The following is a 15,863-nucleotide window of genomic DNA, read 5'->3' on the forward strand; positions in this document are numbered from 1 at the left end:
TATATGAAAACCAACAAATGCCTTTAGTTATATCAGTGTTCAAATAAAAAGTCATAATGGATTCTAAACTGTGTGCAGCAGTAAGTATAGTTTCCTAACATCACGTGCATATAAAGATGTGTGTATATGATTGTGTGTAACAGCAGCAGGAATAAGTTTGGTGCTGAAGTGTCTTCACTGTGCCGAGACTCTGCGCTGCCGTCCTGATGTCAGAGGAGAGGTGTTAGTCGCTGTTCTGAGAGCAGCATCGTCTCCCAGGTTTCCAGCGGTTTGTGAATGTCTCCTGTAAAGCTTTGTTTCTGGTTTATGCGCAGAGATGGTTGTGAGCTGACATACTTACTGGGCCAAATCATCCAATGGGAGCCCTGCGCAGGGGCCCACCCAAGAGCTGAGAAACAAGCAAGCAAATAAATGAAGAACTAGAATATTATTTCCTGAAACCTTTAAGCTTGAAAGTATATTAAAAAAAATAGGTAGAGTGCAACAAAATCATTCATGTTTCCACTGCACTGCCAAGGCCATTAGTCTCCACCAAACTGAACTTAGTGTGAAGCTACAGTCCTTCCAAAATGAGTCACAGAAGCAGGAGCTGTTTTAGCAAATGAAAGGAATATGAGAACAAGAGGAGAGAAAGGCCGACTGACCCACTATTGAAGCAGCAGCTCACGATGCATTCACACTTATGGAAAAAAGCTTAATTTTCCATCTGATATCAGCTACTTTAAAGCTTTTACTGAAGATATTTTTGTGCCCTAAATTTTTGTAGCTGAGGTGCTCTGATTTATGTACTCATACATTCTACGTGTAATTATTGATGAGGGGGTGGAAAAAAAATGAATAAACTCGGTGAGGGCTCATCAAACTTTGTACATTTGTGTCATGTACATCAGTCCTGCTGGGTGTCCGTGTCTTAATCAGCAGCAGCAGGCCTGCAATTTAAAATGTAGTCTTTCACACTTCTTACTGAAGCAAACTGAAGCTCATTCTGCTCTCTTTTTATTAAAAACAACTTGACCTCTGACCTGGACCTTTGTAACAGCACTGGTCTGTATGCCTGCTGAGCATGCAGGGACTGTCTACAAAGTCCAGCACTGAAATACATCACAGATGGCTGCCCCAGCCTACTTCTTGCTCAGTGCTTGCTCATAAGGGGTCATTTGATTGTAGCGTGTTCTCTGTATTATTGTAGGGTCTTTACCTTCATTATAAAGCACCTTGAGGCGACTGTTGAATGAATATCTTAAGAATCAACCAATAAACACAGTTTTAGTCATTTGCATGACTTCTGGAAACAGAAGTTTCACGATCCCTCGGAGAGTGTATAAAAGTTAGTGCTGCATCCTCTGGATGAGCACCTAACTCTGATGTGTGTAGCCTGCAATAAATTTAAGATCAGTGACTATTTATATATCAGATAAAATACTTCTACTACTATATATCAGATAAAATACTACTAAGAGAAAGAAAGAAAGAAAGAAAGAAAGAAAGAAAGAAAGAAAGAAAGAAAGAAAGAAAGAAAGAAAGAAAGAAAGAAAGAAAGATTTTTCAGCAGAGTTTGCTCGCCGATTGACTCCCGAGCTACAAGTTACAAAATCCCGCGCTGCACTTGAAGGCAGCAAGAGATCGGAAAATTCTGAGCCAATGTGAAGGCATCACGAAGATGAACGGAAGGAGTTTTGAGTCTTACAGGAAGAGGATTGATTTCGAAAGTTGTTTTGTTCTATCTGTTGAATGCCTGGCGGCCACACCGCCGAGTAGCTGCGCTGGAAAGCACCTGAAGTGATTCCCGCTGCACACAGCCTCCACCGCGGCCATGACTCTTTGATACACACCTGACGGAAGCAGCAGCAGGTAAGCGCGGGTTTATGATGTGTGCCAGCTTTGAGTAAATCACAGCTTCGTTAAAAGTCACTCTACCGTCTGTTTATGCCGCTTCATCGCTGTTAGCCACCCCAGCCGTCGGGGGTGTCAAACTTGCGACCCGCCGGCCAGAACCGGTCGTTTTCGGTCCAGCGGCGGTTTTTAAAGTGTGAAAGTGAAAGTACAATTATTAATAAGTCCATATTTTTCATTATGGTGATGCATTACAGAGGGAACGTGTCTGGAAGGTTGGAATTATTGTTAGATGGAGACAAACAGGTCAAAAATCATTAAGAGATTTAAAAAAACAACAGCAACCTTGTTTAGATACAAAAACTCTACATTTAAAGGTTTTCTGTCCTTCCTCTGTGACATTAAATTCTATCTATAGCTTTATAAGGTACACTTTTCCATTTGTTTATTAATAGAAATGTCAGCCAATCACATGGCAGCAGCTCAGTGCATTTAGACATGTAGGACCAGCTGATTTTCAAACAGCATCAGAATGGGGACTTAAAAGTGACTTAAGTGACTTTGAACGTGGCATGGTTGTTGCTACCAGACAGGTGGGTCAGAGTGTTTCAGAGAGTGGTCAGAAAATGAGAAAATATCCAGTGAGCGGCAGTTTTTGGAGTAAAGTGGTGTCGCTGATGGCAGAGGAGAATGGTTGGATTGCTTTGAGCTGATATGGAGGTAACAGTAACTCAAACAACAGACACGTGCTACAGCCAAGATAACACAGAAGCACATCTCTGAATCCACAGCGCGTCGGAGCGCGCGGCAGATGGGCTGCAGGGCCAGACCACAACCTCTCGGTATTTTTGGTGCATCGCTGTTGCTTCAGTTTCCTGTTCTCAGCTAAGACGACAGTTCACACGGGGCACCGACGTTAAACAACAGAAGGTTGGAAGGAGTGAGTGTCAGTTTCTGCTGTGGGTTTCAGATGGTCGGGTCAGAATTTGGCATAAAGAACAGTATGGATCCTGCCTTGTGTCAGCTGTTCAGGCTGCTGCTGGTGTGATGGTGTGGGGGATATTTTCTTGGCACCAACTGATCATCACCTAAACACTACAGCATACCTGAGTGTTGCTGCTGACCACACCCACCCCTTCATAACCACAGTGTTACCTTCTTTTTTCAAGCTCTTAAGACACGCGGCAGGAAACAAACTCCAACCCTGATTTGTATTTTTTTAAAAGTGCCATGGAGATTGACATGAGGTTTTGTAACACTGTCATTAGCATCAGGTATATTTAGCCTGATAAAACTTACTTCCCAAGTACAACAATTCATGACAAATTGAAGTACTCTTCTTGTATTTTCTAATTCTGCTTCTTTAAGCTTTAAAACCTTTGGAGGGACGTGTGTTGTTATGCAGTCGTCTTTCCCACTTCAGATCAGGTCAGGTCTCCTGAACTAAAACATGTTTGACGCTCCGGAGTTACGTAGTCAGCCCATCTTTGAGAATAATGAAGACTTTGCATTAAAAATGAAGAAAACAAACAAGTAAAGCAAACAAAGCAGGCCGATGATGTCGTGGGAAGATGATCACGAGGGGTTTTGAAATCCTTCTTTATTAAAATCAGGCTTCGCTTTACTCCACGAGTCTGAGGTTGCACAGCTGAGGAGCAGCGGCGCTGGTGGCTGAAGTGGCCTGTACCTCATGACTCATAGTGACTAATCTTAATCTTTCTTCATGACATGACGCTGTGGATAATAACCGTGAGGCTCCAGGCTTTAACAGAAGGTGATTTTAAAGAGCTCTGTGCTGTTATGTTAATGACTACAGTTCTCAGCTTAACCAGACTTCCAAGAAATGCTCATGATGAATATTTAGATCAGGAGGGAAACTGTGGATGTAAGAAGGACTGGCACACACGGTGAAGACAAAGAGGCTGTGTTGCTTTACTTAACAGAGGTCTGTGTGTTTTCCTGCTATTTTTGACCCTTTGACAAGTGAAACTGTGTGCGAGCTTCAGTTTATTAAGAGGAAATTGTTGGAATATTTGTTCAGTAGAGCAAAATGAAACCAATATCCCTGTAGAGCAGTTTGCTTTGCAGACAGAACCCGTACCAAACACACTACAAGATCCAGAAAACGTCTGCTGTCACCGTGAATCATGGAGGAAAACATCGACATGACTGTCGGTGTCTCTGAGTGCCGGCTTTAAGAGCTGAGCATGAAAACACTGCTGAGGGTCTGAAGTGATGCTCACAGCTGAGCCTCGTTCCATAAACATGTTGAATTTACGCCGAAGGTCACTCGGAGTGGCACAGCCTGACTGTTCCAGCCTGTTTAATGCTTTTCTACAGTTGATAAAATAAAAAATAAAGGTGCCCAAAGATGGAAGATTGAGTTCAGAGGGTCGGCCTCAATAAAACCCTGTCCAGCAGTTTCTCGCCCTGCACTGGATCCCCTCAGGGATCGATCGTCAGAGCTGTCGTGGACCAAGAGTTGTCTTAAAGTATGTTGACAGCTCGCTGATTATGAGTTTTCTGCAGGAAGTGGAGCAGGAACGTGGCCTGACCTTCACTAAGTGGTGTGAGCGGTTTTTCCTCCAAAGACCAAAGAAATGTCCAGTGAGGAGGCTCCTTCATCCTCCCCCTGCGCCCATTTCGGTTCATGTGAACCAGCAGCTCTAAATAATCGAGACAAGAAGTCAAAGTTTGATTTAAATACAGACACTTTAGATAAAACGGTAGATCGGCTGTGGTTTGCCTTTCATTTTTAGCAGATATTCTCAGTACTGCAGATGGAGCGTGTCCTTTCTGTCTGTGATGATTTTCTTTTCCCGTAGATTATCCCAACTTTAATCTCTGTGACTCTGAGTAATAATAGAGTTTACACAAATTATCTGAATCTGCCACATGACTGGCTAATTTGCACGAATGCACATGGAGCCGTGATCCTAATAAAGTGCTCACGGAGTGAACACTGACAAACAGGAGAAAGTGGAGTTAAATAAAGCTGCTGTTGGCGAACAAAATGAGCAAAACCTCATTATGGAATCTGGAATGTCTAATTAAAGACTAATACAGGTTATTATGTTAGTGCATTATTTAATTATGGCTGCGTTAAAGCGATATTAGGCAGCGAGCTGGGAAATTAAGTAGCTGCTGTAACAGGACACGTTCACCTCGTGTGCTGCTTTGCATCGCTCACATTAAATTTGCCTGGCAAAAAGGCGACGGGAACTCGAGGAACATGTCAGAGCCGTGCAAACTCAATTTAATATAATATATAAAGGCCGTTTTCACAGTTACAGGCCCTCGAGGTGCACGGGTGTGGGTTGAAATTTGACAGTTTTTAATTCGTAGTTTTGAAGCATGTTTCACACCCTCGTAACTTCAGAAGTACAACAGATAGCCAGATGAAAACAAGCCCACACTCAGCGTCTCAGTGTAAAGCCAAAAATATTTTGTTTCGAGCAAATTTTTCTGTAACCAACTTTGATCATTAATATCACAGGATATGTCAAAGTTTCTGAATATCTGCTATTTCTAAAGACATCAGTACCCAAAAATACTGCAAAACATTTGTGAAAATGCATCAGATTTAAGCCAAACGTTTTCATAGTATGAAGGTAAAACAACCAAAGTCATGGCACAGAGCGAGCTGATTCCGCATTACCTCTGTGAGACGTGCTAACGGAGATGCTTGTTGATTTGTGTCAACAGGTAAGAGCAGAGCATAGACATGGCCATTGCACACGTGGCTACGGAGTACGTGTTCAGCGACTTTCTGCTGAAGGACCCGAACCAGGCTCGATACCGCAACGTTCGAACGGAGCTCGCCGTGGACAAGATCGTGACCTGCGTGGCCGTGGGCCTTCCCCTCCTCCTCATCTCTCTGGCCTTCGCTCAGGAGGTCTCAGTCGGTGAGTGAAGCCGGGGGAACGAGCAAAGTTGGCTCCATGACGCAGGTGACTGTGTGATAGTTAAATGTTAGGTGGTAATCTCATGAAGAAGAGTTCATCAGAAGTCACAGAATCCAGCCTGAATAGCCTTTAAGAGACTCCAGCTGCACATCTGTACGCGCCACTGTCATATTTCTAATCATAGAAACGTTTTTGTCAGTTTTCTTCTCCTAAAGCTTTTCATTTATTCATTTTCTGTAGTTTTCCGCTTCTAATCACTGCCCCGTGATGTTTTTCAGTGCGTGTCGGCTAACAGACGGTTCTACCCTTTTCATAAATATCTTCTCCTTAAAACACTTCCATTTCCTCTGACGCTGCTTCTGCTTACATGTGGCCGTTTTTCTGTCCTCGCTTCTTGGGTTTACCTGCAGTTTTTCTTCCATGCTGCTCTTAAATTGTGTCCGTACTTTGGTGGCAGATGCAGAAATTATGTTCATAGATAAAGGAAACGGCACAGGTGTGATAAACACATACACATTGGTTTATAAAAAGATTTCCTGTATAAAATATGAGGTCAGTTGGGCTTTTTAGCCTCTCGGGTAGCTTAGTTCCTCGGATCTTGTCTGTGTGGGTCTAAAGTGGTCTAAAGATCTGAACTTGGAACCAGTCCACATGTCTAGGTGTCCATCGGGAAGATGCTAAACTCCAGGTGTGTTTGAATTTGTCTTACAGCAGCATGAAAACACAAGTTTCAGACAAACAACAAATGAATGTTTAAAAGAGATGAAAGAACCTACAGAAGGCCTTTTATTCATCGCCTGGCATTTCTGACAGAACATCTCCTGAACCAACCAGCTGGCGTCTCTAACGCCGTGTGACTGATGTTTTCTTCAATTTTATTCACAGTCATGTTTAAAAAGCCTTACAGTCTTAACTCGAACCTGTACGAGTCCTGTCTGGGTCACTTCATTCTGTGAGAAATCTTTCTAAGAAATCCACTCAACCACAGACAGATCTGGTCTTGCAAGAATCCTGATCTGTTTCCAGGAAGTAGACTGTGGACTTAAGGTTATGCCGTGTCACTCGTGTTGATTCTGACCCTGCTGCTGGGGCTTATTTCATGTCTCCATGTTTCTCTCAGGTACTCAGATCAGCTGCTTTGCTCCGACTAACTTCTCATGGAGGCAGGCAGCTTATGTGGACTCCTTCTGCTGGGCGGCCGTGCACACGCAGACTCTACCTCTGTGGCTGCACAAGGTACACACACAGTGCTACAGTTACTGAAAAGGTGTAAGCCATCTTAATCTCACTGTGTTTGATTCAGAGTGAAAGGAAAGCTTTCTGACGTTCACAGGCAGCCTCGGGTTTGAGATTTCAGGGTGTGGTTCGGATATTTTTAGTAGGGTGCATTCTGAGGACTGTAATGGGCGTGCATGTTTCCTTACATACCTACAACGATCTTTCTATAATGACACCGGATAAACCTGCACAAGAAACTGACGATCAAACAGCTGATCGTGCACAAAAGCACAGTTAACCCTCAGAGCTTTGCTTTCTGCCTTTCAGCTCATTCTGTCGGGTTTGAAACGTGAGTCTGCTCTACCAGTCCTCTTCATGGTTCAGGTTTTTGTCGTTAATGAGAAAGGGCATACCCATATCTTTCTTTTGTTATGATTCACCACTTTTTTGGGGGGGGTTTGTGGTTCTTATGTCACTCAGTCTGTAGTTGGTTTCATTTCTAAGTAAAATCCACTGGAGTCTGGAGCCTAATCACAGAGAGAAGCTTAGATTCAAATCAAACTATCGGTTCGCCTTCACACTTTCACTCTTGGCTCATTCCCTCTCTAAATCTGCTGATTTCTTTTTGTTTTTCATTTAAAAATGTTTGTTTGTTTGTTAAAATAAAGAGTTGATATTAAGTGAGTGTGATCGCCATGGGAAACTTTGTTTCCACCCTTTTTAATTCACTTTATTTTTGGAGACTACGTGGAGGCATCCACATAAAACTGTCACTTCTTAAAAAGGCCACATTTTACACCCAGTCCAAGTGATCTGTCTGTGATCTGTCTGTGATCTGTCTGTCATAGTTTCAATAGCAAAATGGAACTGTATTAATATCTGTCACCTAAAGAACAGAAACAAGCTGACACTCAATATAAGAGCATCAATAAACAAAAAGGCGAGTTTTGAGAAGTCTCTTAAATGTTTCATAAAAAGGTCGATGTGAAGCTCAGAGCCTTCAGCCCACAGTGAAGGCTCTGAGCCCAGAGGCGTGGAGGTTGGGCGAGGGATAGAAAGCAGACGCGTGGTTGGGTGCAGCAGGTCAGAGGGGTGCTGAGGGGTCAGTGGAGATTTATGAGGGTGGGGGTGATATGTGCCCAGAGCTAAGAGCCTGTTAGAAGGTGAAGGTTTGGACAGAGTGGAGATCTTTCAGGGCTTTGCTGGAAATCCCACTGCAGTAATCGGGCCGGCTGGCTGAGGGTCTCTGCTACAGAGCCAGAGAGAAGATTAAACATTTAGTGAATAAACATTTCAGTTTATTCACATCTGTTTAATTTCTTAAAGCACTTGTAAACTTTATGGTTTATGATGTGAGATACTACTCCACAGTAAGACCAGAGAACTGAACACACACTCTCTCATTTCTCTATGAAAGTGAAACTGTTATCTCTGTCTGTTTCATCAGGCATTAGTTTATCAACGCAAACACCAGCATAACAGCAGCCTCGGTGTCAGTGTGTCAGCTGTCCACACCTTTCTTTTATCAGCAGTCGTATTTGTGGAAACGTCACCGCTAATGTGATTGTTTATGTCTTATTTAAAGCTCTGCTGCCTCCTCTCCTGTGTCCTCTCTCCAGTTCTTTCCTTACATCCTGCTGCTGGTGGCCGTGCTCATGTACGCCCCGGCGTTGTTCTGGAGATTTTGCGCTGCGCCGCTCCTGCAGTCTGACCTCGCCTTCATCATGGAGGAGCTGGACCGCTGTTATAACCGCGCCGTCACTCTGGCCAAACGGATGGCGACAGCGGAGCAGCCGTCCGCTGACAGGTACAGCACTTTACAGCCAACAGGGTGGGAAGGATGCACTTCATTGTTTGGGAGCATGGCAAAAAGCTTCCAATCAGTGGAATAACTGTTGCATCCACTGGTCTGACTGTGTGTTTACCAGCAAATCCATAAAGAACCAGCACGACCTCACTTTAATCTGCTCTTTCTACCCTTTCTTCCCACAGCGATCCCACCGAGGGCTGCTTCAATTACCCAATGGTGGAGAAGTTCTTGATGACCAAGCGCTGCTCGCGGAAGCTGATCATTTACTACTTCCTGTGCCGCGTTCTGACTCTGCTCACCCTGCTCTGCGCCTGCGTCTGCCTGGGCTACTACCTCCGCCTGGCCTCCACTACAGACGACTTCGGCTGCAAGCTGCGTGTCGGCCTGCTCGAGTCAGACACCGGCGTCCCCGACAGGGTGCAGTGTAAGCTCATCGCCGTGGGAGTCTTCTCCTTGCTGAGGTATTTTCCTGAGCTTTGCATTGAAGAGTTTATGCATCAAAAATCAGAATAAGCTTTGATTTGTGCTTTACAAACAAGTTTACCTGTGGTGCAATGATTAGATCTGAACTCTTGCTTTCAAGAATAGTAAAAACTGAAATTCATTAAACTGGGAATGGCAGACTGCAGGTACCAGGCAGGGGGTTAAAAAAAGTGGCATAAATTGCAGTTCCTCTAACGCCCACTAGAGGCTGGCTCCAAAAGAGGAGTCAGTCTCCAAAAGACACATTTTTGACACATTTCATTGGATAAAAAGAGTTTTTTGTTGCCATTATGCCAGTAGGTTGGTCTTTTGGGATACTTAAGGCCTCCATCTCTCTGATTACTCTTCTCAGCTTCGTAAACTTGATCGTCTTCGCCACGTTGATTCCAGTTGTGATCTACGCCAGTCTGCGTCCCCTCTACTGCTATGACCACGCCCACTTCCTTGAAACCTACCAATCACTGCCCACTGTGAGCGTCCTGCCCAAACCCGGTGGCCAATGTGACGATCTCTCGCTCTACCTGCTCCTACTGGAGGAGAACATCAGTGAACTGAAATCCTACAAATATATGAAGGTGTGTATTTTAAAGCATCAGAAATGACAAACGGCCGAACTTTGTCTGTGTTTAAGTGAAGTTGTTTGACCATAAAATCAAATCATTCGTACATGAGAAACCAGATCCTTCTGTTGTGTTTGGAATAGTTACGTTGACCCGATTTCCCTCTTTATGTCCCATTCTCCCATTTCATGTGTTGTGATAAAATCCCACATTCTGATTGGCTTAAATAGATGTTGCACAAGAAACTCGGGGCTAAAAAAAAAGGCATCGTGGCTCTCTGACTATGTGAGCATATGAATGAGAGCATGAAACCAAACATCATCCTTTTATGCCTGTTAGAAGAAAACAAAGTGCATATGACTCCTTCACATGTTAAATGCCAAACCTCTCCCAGTTTACCCTTCATTGTCAGAAACTGTCCCACATAAGCATGCTCTTTGTCCTACATGTGGTTTGGTAACTCTAATACTGGGAAAAAATATCTCAGAAAGTTGTTTCAGTTCATCTGGATGGAACATTTTCATTGTGAGAAGCGTTTTGATCACTAAGTCTCAGCAGACCGTATAAACAGTATTATAAGAGTGTGACTTTTATCATCCACAGTGCCGTGATCCATTCCCTGTGAATAGCCCACATGACCACTGACCATTTATGATGACGCTCTCGTGGTTCATTGTTATGTAATCGCACTGGTTTCTATGGTTACGCAACGTTAGCGTTTATAAGGTTGTGGAAACGTGCGGCCAGTTGAGGCGCGGATGAGTGAGGACACATTTCTCCCACTGAAAGCGTTGTGCAGGTCCAGAGAATCAACTTTGTGGTTATTGGACATGCATGAACACATAAAAAGTACTGCAAACTGAATTGGAGGCACATTTTTAGCTTTCTTCATATATGCACTTGTTTTGTTGTGGTGTTCCTGCAGCCCTGCCGGGTTTAAATAAAGCATGTTTTAGTATCCTACATGGTGCGTTTCTTCCCTGACGATTTCTGGCCGTAGGTGTTGGAGATGTTGAGGAGACGAGGCGAGCACGCCGGAGAAAGCTTCGACCCCATGGGCCTGCTGCAGAATCTCTGCCTGGTGAAGATGGACAACGTAGACGGGTTGAAACCCACCAGTGCTTCAGCGATGCCTGATAACGACGAGGGTCCAAACTCGTCCAAAGAAAACTGCAGCAAGACGGAAACGGAGATGAAAGGTGAGAAAAGAAACAGCTTTGAAATCTCACTGGAAGGAGTGGGTGCTCTCGTAAGGATGTGGATGAAAAAGTATAATCTGACATCACAGTGGTGTTTATTTACCGGAGGGACAGAGAAGCAACAGACTGCAGGTTTCTGAGGAGATGATGGTTCAACCAGCAGAACCAGTTCCCTGCGATTCCAGAATATGAATAACAGCTGCAGTTTCAAGGCTTCAGCCTCAGGTTTAATATTAAAGTTGTTACAAATAGAAGAATAAGTTCCCACTCGAGCTCTTTGGAATCTGGCAGAGAAATCTGATATTCTTCAATGACCCAGTCAGTACTTGATCTTTTATTAAATACTAAATTGTAAGTTGTGAACAGTTGACGCAGCACTGTGAACTCTGTTTTTACAAACCTCTACAGACAGGTTTTCAGGTCCATTTCAGTAACAGACGGGCTTATTTGTGTGTTTTTAGAGCTCAGACCTCTGCTGCAAGAGAACAGCGATGCAGCAGGAAGCGGCGACGGAGGCGTTCTCCGACAGAGACCGATGTGATGATTCAGCGTGGGATTAACAAACTCAGACTTTAAATCGTTTTCTTCAGAGGAGAGAGGATGGAGAGTGTGTTTTTTGTCTGTCCGGTAGATCGTGGAAAAATGGCAGGACGCTGGAGGATGATTGGCTAAAACTCCCGATGGTACTGATTTCGACTTCCTCTGAATTTTTTTTTTAAGGACAATTTCAAACACTACAATCCTGAAAGCTTAACTTGGATTTTTACATTTTCTGACACACAATCACTGAATATGGAGCTCCTGAAAGGTCGCACTGGGAACATCTTTCCTCCTGACGATGCTTTTATGTTCCCGCTGACGTGTTTTGGTCCAGCCTTCGTGTATTATGTAATGTATGCATTGCTCATTTACACAGCCACTTCGCGAATGCAGAACTTTATAAAAACATCTGTTTATAAAAACACTGTGACCCGGTTCCACCTCTGCTGCCTCGGTCGCCCTTATCTGCTCCCTGTGAGAATCTAGCTTCCTGCAGGGTCGTTCGTTAGGATTTTTATGCATAAACAAAGCAGGGAATCAGAGCAATGCAAGGTTGTTTTCTTTCTGTTGTACATTCACGGTTCTCGCTCTATCTGCTGAAAAATCTCCCAGGACTTCATCAATAAGCCAAAAAATAAGCCTGAACAACCTCAATGACAGATTCAGACTTAAAAAAATATATGTGTGTGTGTGTTCTTTTTTTTTTTTGGCCTTTGCTGTGTCTCAGGGTGTTTAACAGGCTTAATGCATGGGACATCTTCATGGACATAGTGTCAGAGTCTGATAAACCTGCGCTTTGGGCCACAAAAACACTTCTAGTTGTCTGTGTGAAAACAGCCTTCAGTGACCTCGGTAAACACTCTCCCGATGGCCTTGTGAGCTCAGCTGCAAGGTTCAGGCTATATTTAATAAAACGTGAAATTCTTTTTGTAAATTATGATCGTTTATCCTGTTGACTTGTCAGTCTCAAGTCGTGACACAGTCAGTTCTGGTCCTAACTGATCACGTCATGTTTCAAAAACAGTCATTTCAGGAGCTCCGTATGGTTCCATGATTATCAGACAAAAGTTTACCTTCCAGTCAGGGTCTCGTTCACGAGTGAGAGAAGAAGGGAGCGTCTGTGGAGACCTGAGCGTGGAATCTTTTCCACCCTCATCGTGACCGAAGTGATGAGCTTTCTCTTCCTTTAGAGACCAGACGAGGCGCTCAGAGGAGAGCCGCTCCTCCTCCTGCCACTAAAACTGCTTTTAAAGTCAATATTGTCAGACTGATTGTTCCTGCGAGCTGCCTTAGTGGGAGAACGAGTTTTTCATGCGATTGTCAATCACATTTCAAGTCAACGTTAGCGCTTTAAAGGAAAATGAAAATGAAACTGGAATCATTAAAAGGTAGCTAACTCATGAACATGCAGTCCCAGTATTTGTTCAGGGTTTGGCTCCCCAGACTGATTTCCTGCTTAAGAACTGAACGTTTTTCTCATGTGTGGATGTGATTAAACTGTTCTTTGCATGTCAAGCTACAAGAAAAAGAGGTACAACTGCATGAAGCTTGGTTTTGTGTACATATTTTTTAGGTTACGAGGTTTTCTTTGTTTAACATAGACGTAAATAATCCAAAGTCAGGTTTTAGGTTTTATCGCTGTGAGAGAACTCGTGTAAATCTCTCAGATGTTCAAAAGTCTTGATCTGGAAATCAACTCGTCGTGTCTGCTGGGGGATCTCAGGGATAAAATCTTCTCACTGGGCTCTGTGTGATCGTCGGTTTTTGTGTTTTTAAAGTGCCTGTGGAACTTTTTTGCATGCATTGATGAAACTTGTTCTCTTCACTCCACACCAGTGACTGTTTTCTGAACTTGTTTGTGTTTTGAATGTCATGGCTGAGTATTATTGGGATTCAGATTTGTGCAATGTGTAAAGAGAGACTTGATGTTGTTAACGTTTCCTGTGTTTCTGGATTTGAAGTGAAAGTTTGTTCATTCGTAAACACGACTGCAGTGGTTAAAACTGACCTCACCATAAACTGTGTGTGTGTTGTGTGGGTGGGTCGGGGGCTTGAGCAGATCTATACAATGCTCAAACACACGGTGCTATTTACATCCTTAAACTCGTGCTGTTTGGTGGCCCAATCTGACCTCAGGGGCCAGACCAGTTGTTGTTTTTTTCTTCTTCTTCTTCAATCTGAGCTGCAGGCAAGATTGTTAAAAAGCTGCGCAGAAAAAGGGAATATTTACTGAGAGAAAGCACGCATAAACAAATAATTTGTAATTATACAAAGACTCCTGACAAAAAAGAAAACTGAGGGGAAAGAAGACAAAAAGGAGCTCAGAGCAGGAGAAAAGACAAAGTACAGGGGAGAGCATCATAGAAGCCGTCAGCATCTTAGACCTGTTGCAGCATAACTATGGGAGGTTTCAGGGTCACCTGATCCGAACTGGGAAGTGGTTCCACAGAAAGCTGAAGGTTCTGCCTCCTGAAACCACGAGTAAGGCCTGCAATCTGAGAGCAAAGTGCTCCGTTGGTTAATATAATACTACAAAGTCTTTAACATATGTCTGTCATGGCTGTGTGCAGGGAGAGAGGATCCAAAATGCAGGACTCACAAACGCAGAGACAAAAAGTTGAACTTAAACAGCTTTATTTCTGTGCACAAACTGAACTGGGAATACAAAAAAACTAGCAAACAGAACAAACGGGGGTGGTATGAAGGTACGATGCAGACACTAAATACAAGAGGTTTACAGAGCTAAGCGGAAACAGCTGGGAGACACGGCTGACGCTGATTACACTGACGAGACAGGGAGAGCACAGACCTACAAAGTAAAACAGGAAGTAAACAGACGAGACACAGAACTTAACAGCCGCAGACTAATTAGCAGACGTAACATCGTGGACAGACAGAGGGAACACAGAAAAGTGGGACCAGGGGAGGCACAGAACAGAAACCTACCAAATGGCAAATCTTAATGGAATAAACAATCAGAATAAACAAGAACATAATAAAGAAACACAAAACACTGAATCACCAGACTCAGGACCACCACAATGTCAGGCTGATTTTTCAGATTATTTCATAGGACTGCAGCGTGAGGACCTCTGTGGGACAGGATCTGTGGGAATTCCAGTAATCCAACATGTCTATTAAATCACCGTGAGACACCCAACCTTCATGTTTCAACAACATGAGATAAACATGATTCCCATGAATGTGCGTCGTGCTTTTGATATGAGCACCTCTGCTCCATTAACCTCCAGCTTACTCACCAGAACAGATTCAAACTTTTACTAAAAATGGATGTCCAGTGATATATTGATGAATTATGATGCTGGCGAGTGCACTGTTTTACTGTGGTTGGACCTGCCTTTGATACTGTCGACCATCATATTCTGTTAGATAGACTAAAACACTGGGTGGGTATATCAGGAACTGCTTTGGAGTGGTTTAAATCCTATCTGTGTGACGATCCTTCTCTGTGGCTACCTCCAAGTTCAGGTCCTCTCTCGCTTCTCTTGCCTATGGTGTGCCACAAGGTTCTGTCTTGGGACCCTTACTATTTTTTTGTTGTATTTACTCCCTCTTTAGGAGATTCTCAGCACTTTTAAGGACATTTCGTATCATTGTTATGCAGATGATATTCAGCTATATATCTCCTTTAGGCCACATGATGCTTCTAAACTTCAAAACTTGCAGAGATGCTTAGATTATATCAAAGGTTGGATGGCTGATAATTATCTTCGACTTAATGCTGAGAAAACAGAAGTCCTTGTCTTTGCTCCTGATAAATTTGTACCTTTGGTAGTAAAAGATTTAGGCCCCCTCGCTTCTTTTGTTAAATCTTCTATTAGGAATCTTGGTGTTACATTTGACTCAGCTCTGTCCTTGGATATTCATGTTAAATCTCTGGTCCGCTCCTGTTTCTACCACTTAAGAAATATTGCTAAGACGAGTCCTATTGCGTCACGTTCTGAACTTGAAATGATTATACATGCTTTTTCATGTTTCGTGTTGTTTAGACCATTGTAACTCGTTGTGTATCTGTCTAAGTAATGCTTACTTGGAACGTCTGCAGGGTGTTTAAAATGCTGCTGCAAGGCTTTTGACCAAGGCTTCCAGGTACACCCATGTCACTCCCCTGCTGATCCAGCTGCATTGGCTCCCCATTAAATTCAGGGTCCATTTTGAGATTATAATTCTGACCTTCAGGGCTCAGCACGGACTACCTCCAATTTACATCAGTGATCTTCTTCATCCTTAAATTCCCAGCAGGTCCCTGAGGTCTTGTGACCAGGGCTTGCTGGTTGTCCAGCACACCACATTA

General features: G+C 43.5%; 1 protein-coding gene across 1 annotated transcript; it reads left to right on the top strand.

Annotated features, from left to right (window-relative positions):
• Positions 1-1,699: 1,699 nt before the first annotated feature.
• LOC113036755 (pannexin-1-like) lies at positions 1,700-11,970 on the top strand. The gene is made up of 8 exons (XM_026193217.2): positions 1,700-1,851; positions 5,539-5,738; positions 6,859-6,974; positions 8,576-8,763; positions 8,949-9,227; positions 9,602-9,824; positions 10,810-11,008; positions 11,470-11,970. Exons 2-8 carry the CDS (start codon positions 5,558-5,560, stop codon positions 11,547-11,549), a joined length of 1,266 nt encoding a protein of 421 aa, XP_026049002.1. The 5' UTR covers positions 1,700-1,851; positions 5,539-5,557; the 3' UTR covers positions 11,550-11,970.
• Positions 11,971-15,863: the final 3,893 nt, after the last annotated feature.

Source organism: Astatotilapia calliptera, chromosome 14 (assembly GCF_964374335.1).
Source record: "Astatotilapia calliptera chromosome 14, fAstCal68.1, whole genome shotgun sequence".
In the NCBI taxonomy this organism is placed as follows: Eukaryota; Metazoa; Chordata; class Actinopteri; order Cichliformes; family Cichlidae; genus Astatotilapia; species Astatotilapia calliptera.

Bases quoted from the DNA above. Each gene is read 5' to 3' on its own strand.
- LOC113036755 (XM_026193217.2), top strand. From the start codon at position 5,558: ATGGCCATTGCACACGTGGCTACGGAGTACGTGTTCAGCGACTTTCTG. The intron at 6,975-8,575 runs GTACACACACAG...TCCTCTCTCCAG, and splicing joins TACCTCTGTGGCTGCACAAG to TTCTTTCCTTACATCCTGCT. The intron at 9,228-9,601 runs GTATTTTCCTGA...TACTCTTCTCAG, and splicing joins GGAGTCTTCTCCTTGCTGAG to CTTCGTAAACTTGATCGTCT.